General features: G+C 36.0%; 1 protein-coding gene across 4 annotated transcripts in view; it reads left to right on the top strand.

Moving 5' to 3' along the window:
• The first annotated feature begins 1,255 nt into the window (after nt 1–1,255).
• The window catches only part of LOC131045634 (sirohydrochlorin ferrochelatase, chloroplastic-like), a 57,972-nt gene continuing 44,246 nt past the window's right edge, over nt 1,256–14,981 (top strand). Inside the window, exons 1-5 of one of the 4 annotated variants that reach the window (XM_057979243.2) lie at nt 1,256–1,513; nt 1,602–1,810; nt 1,909–1,970; nt 2,702–2,812; nt 2,938–3,072. In XM_057979243.2, coding sequence (XP_057835226.1) covers nt 1,392–1,513; nt 1,602–1,810; nt 1,909–1,970; nt 2,702–2,812; nt 2,938–2,988 — 555 coding nt within the window. In that variant the 5' untranslated portion in view covers nt 1,256–1,391 and the 3' untranslated portion in view covers nt 2,989–3,072. Of the gene's footprint in view, nt 1,514–1,601; nt 1,811–1,908; nt 1,971–2,701; nt 2,813–2,937; nt 3,146–14,981 lie in introns of those variants that run through there. The other 3 variants (XM_057979242.2, XM_057979241.2, XM_057979240.2) reach the window with 3 other exon arrangements.

Genomic DNA, 14,981 nt, shown 5'->3' with positions numbered 1-14,981 from the left:
CACATAATCAATTCCATCATATGGCCAATAACAAGAACCAACCTTTGGCAATCAATTTCAATAAGGAAATTAACACTTTTGGCCAACTTTGCCTCCTCAAACATAGTGCTTAGATACAATTTTCAAGGTGTCTTCATACCTGATACATATCTCTTTGTACATTGAGTAGTCCATGACAAAGCGCCATTCTGTCTCCAGTACCCCCTTGTTGCAAAATTGACATGTTCTCTTTTCCAACTCTTCTTTAGGTATCATCCACATGCCCATCTTACATCTAAAATGATGTGAACTAGTCCTTAATTGAATTATCAACATTTTTGTTTTCTAGTTAATATATGTTCCTATATAAGATTTTTCCTCATGGTCCCACGTAGGGTTAAACTCTTAGATATAGTAAATTTTTGTACGTCCTGTTTGTTTTGTCCATATGCCATTCCTAAAATTACCTCTCATGAATTTTTTTTATTTCCTCATTAATATTTGGACAATCATGCATATTAACATCCCACTTCTTCATCTATTTGTCATTCTATTTTATCCATGTGTCTTTCTTCTTGTTAGCTCTTTCTCTATACTTAATTTAGGCCAAGAGTGGTATCCCATACTTTAAACCTTCTTTAGGTAACTTAGCAATAGAACCATCATCGATGCTTCCAAAAGAACAATTCCAACCACTAAGATTTCGTACAAAACAATAGTTTTAATTTTGAGACTACCAATGATTAGATGCTTTTGGATTCTTTCTATCTACCTCCATTTTCGCTGCCCAAATTTCACATGGATGTAAAAGATCACCACGGTAACAAGCAAGCCAAAAAGTGTTCTTTTGGTCTTCTAATCTCATAACTCTTCATTTCTACATTTATTTTGCAGGGAGTATAACACTTTCCACCCTCCTCGAATTCTTTTTGCTATTCAAGTATATCAATTAAATTTGTTGTGGAAATCAAGCTCAAGATACTTTATTCCTCCACTATTGCCAAAAGGTTGCCTTCAAAGAGAAGGTTAATTTGTTTCGTTCTTTTGAAAATCATTATTTTATTTTGTAACATTCACTTACATCCCAACTTATTGCCAAAAAGTTTCAATGTCTTTACATGACTAATCTCCACACAAAATGCTGTTCGAATTTACAAAACGCAACAAATTTTTATACAGTTTTTACCATTCCAATCCCCATAATCCGCCTTGTTAAAACTTAAAAAATCCAACAGAAATGTAACCATTTTGTGTGGTGATAGCAGTTTTTGCGGTTAAAATGACATCTTCCGCATTTTAACAATTGAACACAAGGATTTGCTAAACTAGTCTTTTATCTTTAAAACATCAGAAATCTGAACGAATACTTTTCAAACCCGCTAACCCCAATAAAACTGATGATCTAAATTCAGATGATAGTGGAGAATGTTTATATTCTCAAGCCCACATTCCAGGGGACGAAATGGCAAACGAAACGTTATAATAGCTTACGGCACAGGATTATGTCAGCTAATATTGTTCGTGCTCCAACTCGGTAAATCCATCTCTTGTAACTTTTCAAATAAGCGTGCATTTCTGTTAGGCAAAAAGAGGTATGTGAATTAACATGCCCAAGTTTACAGGGGACTCCCTCTGGTTGGACAGACATTTTCTCCATCTACCCATTTCAGGTCAGGCCATGTCCACATAGTAATTAGCTCTATTTATTCTAATCGGATGGAAAGTAAGAATTTATCTGCAATTGCAACGGAGCAATCTGATTTCAGAAAGCAGGATGCAGTTATCATAGTTGACCATGGTTCCAGGCGCCAAGAGTCCAATTCAATGCTTCGTGAGTTAATTTTTTTATTTATTTTTCCATTCTGTGATTTATATATATGATACAATGGTTGCTTACTGTAGGCTTAGATTGGTATTAATGAATGGCAGTTGCATTTGTGGACATGTATAAGGAGAAAACGGGTCACCCAATCGTGGAACCTGCTCATATGGTAAAGATCCATATTCCTCTTTTATCAGAATATAATTGTATGTAGAATTGCGATGCAAATGATATTGCAATCCCAAATGTGTATTTTGGGCTTGTCATGCAAAATCTTCCTATTTCACGTAGGAGGTTATTAATGTTTTGAATAAATCGACACAGTTGCTTTTTGAGAAATGTCCGTCATTATTCTTTTGACATCTTTTTTGGCTTTTGAGGAGAATTATTTGTTGGCTGGAAAATCTATGAATGGTAATATGACTCGAAGGAATCTGAAGTGAAACAGAGCCATGCACCCGAACTGGAATATGGAAACTGTAAAACAAACATAAAACCATTTCTATTCTGCTGCTACTAATATAGAGAATAGCCAAAGTTCCGAGAGTTACTCTCGTTTGAGAAGATAACAAATCTTAAATGTGCTACATTTATATCAAGTTCTGTGGACAATCGATTGTATTCTTAAAAAAAAAATCCCAAATTGGAAACCCTGCACTTTAGGGTTTAAGCTCAATCCTGAAAATGTGACTTTAGGGTATGCTTTTGAAGTATTTAGTTCTGCACAAGTCATTCGATTTTGTAAGACTTGAGCTGTTAATACACAGGAGTTATTTTATGGGCATTTGGACTGGCATATCTGGTATATTCCAAAGGTTCACATTTTGACCTACATGTTTGGTTTATATCCAATTGATTTGAAAATTTGGATGCTGTTATTAATGTTGTAAATGCTTTCAGGAGATAGCAAAGCCAACAATAAAAGAAGCATTTGACTCATGTGTGAATCAAGGTGCTGCCAGAGTTATTATAAGCCCTTACTTTCTATCTCCTGGACGCCACTGGAAACAGGTGTGACTTCACTTTTGGTTCTCTTTACAAATAATTTTGTTTCTCTGTGGCTGTACAACTATTCTAGAGGTTATTTTTCCATGGAATAAGCACATCCATTGGTGAAAAAATCTCTACCTTTGCAGGGTATTTACTCATTAGTCTGTGTCCAATCCAAAAAAGAGATATCACCATAATCGGGAGTTAATGCAAAAAGCCTTGAGATGGAAGATGTAAATAAAAGGTATACCATCCTTGCAGGATATCCCAGCTTTGGCTGCAGAGGCAGCAAAGGAGCATCCCGGTATCCCATACATTGTCACAGCACCACTTGGTCTGCATGAACTAATGGTGGTAAGCAATGATTTAATAATTATAGCATATGCAATTTTCAGAATTTTTCTCTTTTGCTTTGTAAGCAGAAGTGTTATTTTGCATCCCCTTCCTTAGTTTGATGTTTTGACAATATGAGTCACCATTTCTTATTTTGTTTATGTCCCTGTGTTCATCTGATTAACATTTCTACTAGAACTGAATACCATTTATGAAAGTTGTGCTAAAGACTGCCCCTTCTTGCATCTTCACTAACTGCTGTGAAGCTGGTCATCCTGAAAATTGCACCTTTTATGTGTCTCAAGTTCAATCATAAATGAAGATTGTAGCTTCAGTTCCTTTTAATTGTTTGTTATACATATCCAGATGCACACTTGCCCCTTTAGAACAGTTTTGTCATGTTTACATTCGGCTTCATGGTCTCAAGATTTATATCCTAGAGGTGCAATATTCTCTTACTTTGTCGTTTTCCTTGTTAGATTGTTCTTTGTTTCTGGTGAGTTGGTATAGAATAAACTTGCTCTTTATAGCTTAATTTTATCGCATCATTCTCTAGGGAATGTTTTTCCGTTTTCTTGATTTTTGTATGGAATCTATGAAACCACTCTCGTGACTCAGTTTTACTGTATAATTCATCATATTGTTGACAACTACATTAGTTATCAGAATTGAATAATGTAATGTCCCCTCCTGGGACTTGACCAAATCTGCCCAAAATTCTTCAATTAGAATTTAAATAATGCTTGGAAATGGAAGTTGTATCTCACTATTCTAATATAGGGCCTGCAAACAGGTTTGTTTCACAAATTAAATAAACACATAACACCAATATTGTACAATTATAGTTCAGATTTACTGCTGCGACATACATATGGATTTCCCTCTTGAAATTCCATTCGACCAACTCATCATCATTAGGGAGTACCAGTTGGTTGACCATACAAGGCGCCTCGAGCTGTTCCACCCAGTCCAGGAGTATGGAGTAACAACCTCCATTCTTGTCTCCCAGCCTCACTTGGGGTGTCTCTACCAGCGTGGCTTCCTAGCTACTTGCAATCCTTCGTATCTACTATGTCTCCCCTCCAAAATGAGATGATTGATTGGATGAAAAATTTAGGGGAATCTTAATAACCAGTCTATTATGCAGAATCATAGTTAGAACAATAATAAACATAGAAAGGGATATAACAATATTCATATGTTATTTATACATTATTCTACATCTTATTAAATGAAAGATCATTAAAATCATTGATGAAAAAATCGTCCAAAAATCGGCAAAATCGTGATTTATCAGGAGTCTATATTACAAATGATTAAATCTTCCAAAAAATTGTGAAGGATTTTTTTGTAAAAATTGCGATGTTTAAATAGAATAAATCACAATAAAATTGCGCGCAAATGGAACAAAAAATCGCGAATAAAAAAGTGATGCCATTTTTTTTACGCAACCCTAAAAACCGAGTTTGTTTTTATTTTTTAATGAAATTGATTTCGGCAATTTCGTTTTCCCTAAGAACGACAGCCGACGGAATTTGTGGATTGAGTGTGGATTCGAGGGATCATTATCTATCGATGGGAGTTTGTGTATATTCAACGGGATCAATGATTTAATCTTCTACCTAGTAATGAGTTTGTGGATATTCGACGGGATCAATGATTTTAATTCTCTTTTGGCTGTCCCAAAAGAACATGAAAGGATTAGGAGAAATTTAGCCAATATAGGTCTTCGATATATGTGCATCTCTATTGCAAGTGACTGCTGAATATAAATGCAAAAATTTCATCGGCATGTTCCCTGATGCATTCTAGTTTACTTCCTTAAGAGATGCACCAATGTTCTATTAACTACTGCGGTTTAACCATCTATTGCACATGTAAAGAGGCATACCTCTTCAACTTGGCCTCAATTCCTTCCTCCAAAAAACCTTGACTCTCAATCTCTAAAACAATGGATTTAGGAGAACTATAATTTACCCAAACAGAAGAGAATTTAAGGCTTTCTTGGATGGAATTTGTGTGCATATCTTATTACACCAATCACACATTTCTAAAATGATTGCTTTATAATTGGCTGATGTACTGCTAACTATGTATTTGAGTCAAACTATGGTTTCTATATGATGGAAACCAGTAATATGTTAATATGTTCTTTAAATTTAATGTATGTGTGTGCTTTTTTTGAATATTTTAACAAATTATATATTTTCAAATGTTTGATAAATTTGCCGATTTATTGCCGATTTTTTCCCGATTCCCGATTTTTTTAAAATTTTGGGCCAAAAGATTTATTGCCGATTAAGAGTTTTTCATCTTTGAGTAAAATAACAGACCAATCATCATGCATTATATTTCATACCACACTGTTAAATAATTATAAATTCTGCTGGTCAATATATGTTTTCTCAGTTCTGCAGATTGTTTTCAGATCTACTGCCTGATGATTGCTTCTTCAATGCCCCCTTGATGGATGCTTGTAATGGATACTTGTACCTTCCATCGATGGTGAACAATCATGTCTCCTTATGCGTTTACAACTTCTTGGAAGAGGAGTGACTCTTCCTTGTATGACTGTTCCCTTTCATAACTAAACACTGTCTTATGAATTGCTGATTTAACACTTTAAAACGCTTCTTATCATTAGTCAAATCGCACCTTACTATTCTTAATACTTATTGCTGCTTGGGGGAATTGCTGCCATTAGGAGGGACAATCAGATATTATTCAAGGTGTAACAATTTTTAAGGCATGGACTGTTATTATCATTATCACTATTTGATTATCGCTGCCTTCATTCCTATGATGTTTCACTGCCTTTATTAATATTGGGATTGCTGATTACGACTGAGTGTAGAGTGCCCTAGGATCATGAAATTGTGAAGTCTTACTGGCGTAAGACAATTTCATAGTTTGATCTGTTGTTTCATTTATTGCTGGGAATGGGGCATGACAAATAATGTGTGTTTAAGGTAATAATAATAATGTATGCGAGTTTATGTTGGAGTGCAAACACTTTATCAACTAAATGTGATATTTGGGTTTGAACAATTGCATGAGTAGCAGATTTCTAGGTTGGGCAAGTTGATCACTAAGAGGATCCAATTATCTCAAAGGCCTCTGCTAAAACTGATAAAATTAGTAACTTTATGTAGAATTTGGTATTACTGGAACCTTACTTCTTGAAACCTGTTTTTGAAGAAGATAGAAATGGCATTTAAGATGAATGATAATTCTGAACTGAAAAGGAATTGAGATTGTTACTATCATATATTTAGTTATGCCCATATCCTGTTCTGAAATGTCTTCTTTTATTCTCTTTTGATGGAATTTAGATTACATAACTGCCTTATAAAACTGCTTAGTGCGTTTCATCTCACTATACCTAAGTTGCTGGTTTCGTTATGGGGGTGGGTATGGGTAAGGGGTTTTGGTAGGCCAATACGACAATTTTTTTTCTAGTGGGTACAATATGGCTGGGTACGGCTGATATAATTTCACCCTTAAGTGATAAAATTGTGAAAATGGCATGCGTCATGAAGGTTTGTCACATAAGAAACTATTGAACACATGACAGGACAGAGAGGGGGGGCGAATCAGTCCGAAACTTCAAAACAGATTAATTATAAACAATATCAAATAACATAGCAGCAACATATCAATCATCAACACATGAACACCAAATTTACGTGGAAAACCCAAACTGGGAAAAACCATGGTGAGAATCTAACTCACAATATGAATATGAATAATTACAATGTTTTAGGCTCACTGCCAAGGAGAAACAACACCTGATGGACTTGCAAGGTTAAGGCACACTGCCTTAGGGTAAGATACAAGGACTTGTACAACTGAGGTTCACTGCTTTAGGGCAAGATATAATCTGCTGTTGAAAGACTCACTGTCAATCAGCAACAAAGGAAATGTTAATTTTAGATCAGACTGTTATATATAGATAGCAATAACAGAGGATCAAAATAATGAACACAAGGAACACCAAAAATACCCTGGGAAAACCTCCCTCTTGGAGGTGAAAAACCCAGCAATAATCTCAGATCTTATTATGCAATAATCAGTAGGTATCTTTACAAATTTGCTTCAACACTTGAAGCATTTAGAATGGTAGTATATGCACAGATGAAACCAAACTAGGGCACATTAGTACAATGTACTTATCTTCTGATCAAGAAAGATAGATCATAAACACCATTCGCTGATAATGGAGTGTTTGCTGCCTCTGAATGGATTCGCTGTCCCTTGGAATTGGTTTGCTGCCCTTGGAATGAAGTTCGCTGACCTTGAATATGGTTTGCTGACCTTGATTGATATTCGCTGATCACTGCTGGTGTAACTGTGTAATGTAATGTATGATATGCATGATGGATGCTTTGATTATATATGTGCCTTAGCCTTCCAATACACCCTAGGTCGGCCTTCAAGGAGAGCAATTTAATTACAATATAATATCTTAAGTTTGGCGCCCAATATAGGGTCAGTCCCACACGTTACAAGTTACGTTGTGTTTATTGCATATAAGGCATGACCAAGGCCAAGGGCCAATTAGTCACACACACGTCCTAGGTCAGCCCTAGAAGGGATCCGACCTAGCTATTACATCAACAGGAAGTAGTAGAACTAAAATTGAGAAGGATCTCCTAAACATGAAATTGCCTTTGAACAATTGGATCAAGCAACCAACATCATGGCAAACATCTTTGATAAGCACTACTATCTCATTGAATATCTCATTGAATATATCACCTTCAAAGCTCTGACTTTTGCACTTTTGCAATCTCAAATCTGCTTGCACATCATTCACATACTCTTTTCATCAATTCAAACACAATCCATCATAACAATTTCTCCAACCATACTCCTTAAATATGAGATAGATCATTGAAAACTTAATTTAGGGTCGGCCAAGAACAAAATAAACATTATTACACAAATAAGCCACCTGGACCAAAAATGCTCAAAGCGGTCCACTCCAAGAGAAAGAGGGAACCCAAATACATCACAATACAATGAATACATTCTTCCAAGATGAATCCAATGATCTGCACATGCTAACACATCCTCCAAAGTCGTTACCAAACATAACGTGTAGACATAGCAATCAGTCGGCCAAAGAACATCGTCTGATGCAAAATATCTCATGCAGATCTTCACACGCCATGGTGAGGCCCATAACAACTCCTTAATACATCCTTCAATGCATATCCAGACCAAAGGAATATGATCCAATCAAGATAATCCAAACGGACACACCAAACCATAACACAATTGGATATTTCGAACATAAACAACAAAGCTGTCTTGCGTAACAAAGAATCCACCATAGAAGCATATGGATAATACTACACGAGCCATAAAATCACATCCACTAAACCGCAACGCAATTCGCAACATATCCGGAGGTCACTGAAGTGTTTCTGGACCAATTTGATAGACACACTTACCTCTAGAGAACAAAAATAACTACCCAAATCAAAATACCACAACCAACACTAGAATACCAAACTAAATCTGCAACACAAAACACAATTGCAATAACAAGGAGCATATTTGGATCAGAATCCATCCAGATAACTAGGTCAAATATCAATGACAACCATACAAGTTCATACTTCTAACCATAGAAACAGTAATTGCAAATAAAACGCGATTATACCCGATTAATCAGGGATAGGCAAAACTGCCGATTTATTCCAAAAAATCGTGACAATAATCATTGACTTTTTCAACACGATTTTCAACGATTTATTCGATTAAAATTGCGGATTAATCGTGCGATTAATTGGATTAAAATCGCGAACTCGCGAAAAACCCTAAACTCGCCAAAAAAAAGCGTGAAATAAACAAAAAAAATGATCTAAAATTGCGCGACGTGGTAGGGTTTCATGCCATATCGCGCGAGATTTCAAGGGGTGCGAGATTTCACGGGTGTTTGCGTTAGTGTCTGCAGGATTTCACGGGTGTCGGCGTGGGTGTCTGCGGGATTTCACAGGTGGGTGACTGCGGGATTTCACGGTAGTGGGAAATTTCACCGCATTTTCTTTCCTTCTTTCCTTCTCATTCTTCCTTCTCATCTTTCTCGGAGCTGCTGGAATTTTAGGTATTTTCCATATCTTTGCAATTTTAAAATTTTATTTTTATATTATGTTTTAAGAGTCATTAAGCATAAATATTTAAATATTGTAAATATTTAATGACTGTAAATATTTACATACTACGTTATGCGAGCATCTTTTATTTTTTATTTGGTCATTGCATGATCTTCATCATACATATCAACTAGATTATCTGACTGTTATAAATTTACAGTCAGATAATCTAGTGGATATGTATGATGAAAATTACAGTTACATATTTATTAATATTTAGTATTTTATTACAGTTAGATATTACTATATTTTATTACAGTCAGATAGTTATAGTAATTTACTGTTAAAATTATAGTCAGATATTACTGTTAAAATTTTATGTTTATATTTATATTTACTGTTAATAAATACAAATTTTAATATTTATTATTAACAGTAAATATTTACAGTCATTAAATATTTATGCTTATTTACTGTTAATTATTAATAATATTTGTTAATTAACAGTAAAATATTAACAATAAATATTTACAGTCATATTAAATATTTAATATGACTGTAAATATTTTGTTTGTAAATATTATCAGTAAAATGTAAATAGGCATAAATACAATTATTAGTAATTTTAGAACTTTAGATTTTTAGTAATAAGCATAAATATTTTGTTTGTAATTATTAGTAATTTTAGATTTTTTTTTAATTAAACAGTTAAATATTTACTAATTTTTGTTTAGTATTTACTGTTAAATATGTAATCTGATTGTGTGTTACTGTTAATTATTAGTAAAATTTGTATTTAATAGTAATTAACTGTAATCGGAATTTACATTTTCATTTACAATAACATTAAATTCATTTTTTGTTCAATATTCTTAGCTTTTAATATATGAAAATGTCATTTTCATTTAATATATACAGCCTATCATAGATTCATAATGTCATTTTCTTTGAAGTTATTAACATTTAATATACAAAAAAATGAAAATTTTAATATAAATGTTCAGTTTTCATGATGAATGTCCAACGTTAATATACACAAACCCAACCCTAGATCCCTCAAAACTTAAAAACTAAGTGTAATGCTTTTGCAAAACTGATTCTTAATCGCAATGCCACACCAAAAAGACTTTGCATGGACACATTGCACAACAATTCCTGGTAGCATGAAGGTCAAGTGCAATTGGTGTCAAGATGAGATCAGTGGTGGAATTTATCGTTTCAAGTGGCATTTGTCAAAAGAACGAGGAAATAACACCGAGATATGCAAAAAATGCCCTGCAGATGTCTCATATCAAGCAAAGCAATCTCTTGAAGGGATTGTTGAGAATAGGGCCAAAAAGGCAAGAATTGGGGTTGAACTAGGTTTGACTTCTACAAATCCTAGGATGCATGATTTGGGTGAGGATGGTGAAGATGGGAGTTTCAAGGAATCTGGGTCGACACATAATTCTATAGCACGTGGACCAAACACAGGTGGAGGAAACACTAATGCTTTCTTCCAACTGCATACCACACCAAGATCACAAACCACTTTGGAGAGTACAGGATGGAGGAAAACTGCCACTGAACAAGCAAAGAAGGCAATTGCTAATTATTGGTACTCCTCTCACACGGCATTCCATGCTTCCAGAAATCCATATTGGCAACCCACGGTAGATGCTATTGCAGCTGTAGGTCCTGGGTTTCAAGCCCCATCTTGTGAATCATTGAGGGTTGGTATGCTGAAAGATGCAGTAGAGGATGTTCAAGATGTTGTTAAACAACATCGATTGCAGTGGGCTAGAACTGGTTGCAGCATCATGTCAGATGGTTGGACAGATAGAAGGAACCAAACTCTCATTAACTTCCTCGTCTCTTGTGAGATTGGCACAGTTTTTTTGAAATCTGTGGATGCATCTAATATGATGAAATCCACAAATGCATTGTTTGAGATGTATGACGTGGTAGTTATGGATGTAGGGCCACAAAATGTGGTTCAATTTATCACAGACAATGCTGTTGCTTGTGTTGCTGCAGGGAGACTTCTGACAGATAAATATCCTTCCATGTTTTTTACACCACGTGCAGCACATTGCCTTGATCTAACCCTAGAGGACATTGGAAAAATTGAATGGGTTAAGGCGGTATTTCAGAAAGCTCACAAGGTTACCAAATTTGTTTATAATCACACAAGGGTTTTGGCTATAATGCGCTCTTTCACAGGAGGCAAGGAGCTAGTTCCACCAGGAGTGACAAGATTTGCAACATATTTCCTTGCATTACAAACATTATGTGAACAAAAAGGTAATTTGAGGCGAATGTTTGTTTCAGTTGAGTGGATGGAGTCTGGTTTCACAACTCAAGCAAATGCAATAGCAGTGGCAGAGTATATGTATTCTACCACATTTTGGGAATCTATTGAACAGATTGTAGAATTTTTCAGAGCCTTTAGTAAAAGTCTTGAGACTAGTGGATGGGTATAAACCCCCCATGGGATATGTGTATGAGGCCATGGATAGGGCCAAGGAGGTGATAAGGAGTAAGCTGGAAAATAACAGGGATAGGTATATGCCGTTGTGGGACATAATTGATAGGAGATGGGATGGACAAATGCACACTCCTCTCCATGCTGCGGGATACTTGCTCAATCCTCTGTTATTCTATAAGATTGACTTCCTGGAAATTGATGCTGAGATCAAACAAGGCTTCTTCAAGTGCATGGAAAAAATGTTTCCTGACTTGGAAAAATTTGATGCGGCTACGATAGAGCTGGAAATGTACAAGCATGCTAAGGGCTTTCCCTCTTCTAGGGCTGCTATACAAAGTAGAAAGACCATTCAACCAGGTAGACTCTATAAACTTTTGACAATCACTTTATTTTGCCAACCATTAAGTTTGTTAAGATTATAAGATATTCTTAGTCTTACAATATCATCTCCATATAATGTGTTTTTCAGCTGCATGGTGGGCTTCTTTTGGAGATGAAATACCAAATTTAAGGTGGATGGCGGTGCGTATTTTGAGCCAAACATGTAGCTCATCAGCTTGTGAGCGTAATTGGAGTGTGTTTGAACACATACATTCCAAGAAACGCAACCGCCTATCACAACAACGGCTGAATGACTTGGTATTTGTTCATCACAACCTTTGCTTGAAGATAAGGAAAGCTCAAGGTGAGAATATTAATATATAGTTGCAGTTTTTTGAATTGTATTCACTATTCATTGGTTTTTCATTTGTAAGGGAAACACTAATTTCTACATGGGCAAAATCAGGAACTATTGAGGAATGCTTGCCAATTGACCTCGATGAGATATATCCAGAGTGCGAGTAGATTGCTGTTGATGATGTTGATGATGATGATGATGTTGATGATGATTATGTTGTTGCTGATCGCCCGCTTGTGTCTGAAGATTTTGATATCATGAGGCAAGCCAACTTTCGTCTTGAATGGGTTGAAGGAATTAGGACAGGCTCTTACCCAGGAGCTTCATCATCAGGGCCTCTGCCCTCTAGCATGTCATTGCCTACATTTGAGATTTTGGAATTTTGTACTTAGTTTATAGGTTGACTTTGTTCAAAGTCACAAACTATATTGTAATTGACATTTTGACATCTCTCACCATCTAGATATTATTTATGGTGTAGTATATTTTGTGCAACGTAATCAGTGATATGAATATAAACAACAAAAATCTATTTCCTGCAATTCATGTGTTCAAGTGTCTATTTTATTTGCCTACAATATCTCTATGCTATGGAAATACCCTAAAATATATAAAAAAGTAGTTTTTGATTGTTTTTTTGCAATTTTTTACGTTTTTTTGTATATCCGATTTTTTCCCGATTTTTTGAAAAAATCTTATACTTTTGTTTTGCCGATTAATTCCCCAAACGATTATTGTTTCCTTGCTTCCAACAATCTCCCCCTTTGTCATTGATGACAACACTTGAATATTCGAACAAATCTCACAACTCTCTCCACAAATCTCACAACAACTCTCTCCCCCTTTGACATTAATGACAAAGGGGGAGAGAGTAGTTGTGAGATTTGCATGGCGTATTGACCAACACATGCCACTGCTCCCCCTGAGAGCTAAACAACATCAATCTAGGAGATAAAGGATAAGCGTTGAAATCTCCCCTTGGAAAGATGCACCACTATAATGCATTTAGTTAGAGAAAGGAGGGGCAATAACCCCTAGTTTCTGCTGGAGATACTCAAAAGTATCTTTCGCCAATGCCTTAGTGAAAATCTCTGTTACTTGTTCTTTTGTATAAATGTATTCCAATTTGACTTCCTTTTTTGCAACTTTCTCTCTTAAGAAATGATATCTGATTGAGATATGTTTAGTTCTTGAATGCATTACCGGATTCTTTGAATTGCCTATAGCATTGGTATTATCACACATAATAGGAATAGCTTCATTTTATACCACTCTGATATCTTTAAGAGTCTGCTTCATCCACATAACTTGAGTACAACAAGATGCTGCCAAAATGTATTCTGCTTCTATAGTAGATAATGATACTGAGTCTTGTTTTTTACTTAACCATGAAACCAATCTATCTTCCAAAACGAATGCTTCACCACTAGTACCTTTTTTGTCTTCAATGCTTTCGATATGAAATATCCATGCTTCTTGTACCAAAGACCAAAATCTTGAGTCCCTTTCAAGTAATTGAATATCCTCTTCATTGCTTGTTCATGTGATTGCTTCAGACTAGCCTAAAATTTTGCAACTAAACATACAACTTGCATAATATCCAGTCTAGAGGAAGTTAGATATAATAGTCCTCCAATCATAGGTCTGTACTTTTTCTGATCAACATCCAGAGATGTATCATCTTTGCTTAATTTACAACTAACAGTTAAAGGGGTAGTAACTGGTTTACAATTTTCCATAGTAAACTTCTTTAACATATCTTTAACTGTAATGTCCCCTATTTGTAGGCTGTCAATTCCCAAAGGGTCCCAAAGGGAAACATACATTACTACTTATTATGCTACATTAATTGTCATATTAAATAACTAGGTTGCTCATAGTACAGTAGGTATTGTCCTTATTCAGGCCCAACCTTAGTCTTCTTTCGATTTCCTAGTCTTGGATGGGAGACTTGCTTGTCTAGGGTGCAGTGATACTGTTGTCATTTTATGACACCCTTGGTCCATTAGTGAGAACTGATTAGAGATATGTTCTATGGACCAGCGTTGCCCCAGTTGATTGAGGAGAAAACCAATGGAGGCGTGAAGTGTTTAAGTGTTGTCTTGTCAGAAGGAAGGTTCCCAAGTCTTCTCTTCCCCGGAACTCCGTAACTCCGGAATCCCGAAGTTCCCAAGTTCTCAAGTCTACCATTCCTTGGAACTTCGTAACTCTGGAACTTCCCAAGTTCCCAAGTCTTCTCTTCCTCGGAACTCTGTAACTCCGGAACCCTGAAGTTCCCAAGTTCCTAAGTCTTCCATTCCCCGGAACCCTGTAATTTCAGATTCCCGAAGTTCCAAGTTCCTAAGTCTTCCATTCCCCGGAACTCCGTAACTCCGGAACCCCGAAGTTCCCAAGTTCCCAAGTTGTCTCTTCCCTGGAACTCCGTAACTCCGGAACCCCGAAGTTCCCAAGTTCCTAAGTCTTCCCTTCCCCGGAACTCCGTAACTCCGGAATCCCGAAGGTCCCAAGTTCCTAAGTCTTCCCTTCCTTGGAACTCCGTAACTCCGGAACCTCGAAGTTCCCAAGTTCCCAAGCCTTTGCCTTTCCTTGACCTTGGGACTCCGGAATCCC

This window comes from Cryptomeria japonica, chromosome 4, assembly GCF_030272615.1.
Source record: "Cryptomeria japonica chromosome 4, Sugi_1.0, whole genome shotgun sequence".
Lineage (NCBI taxonomy): Eukaryota > Viridiplantae > Streptophyta > Pinopsida > Cupressales > Cupressaceae > Cryptomeria > Cryptomeria japonica.
Note: the sequence above shows the minus strand (reverse complement) of the source record. Positions and strands in the feature narration are given on the sequence as shown.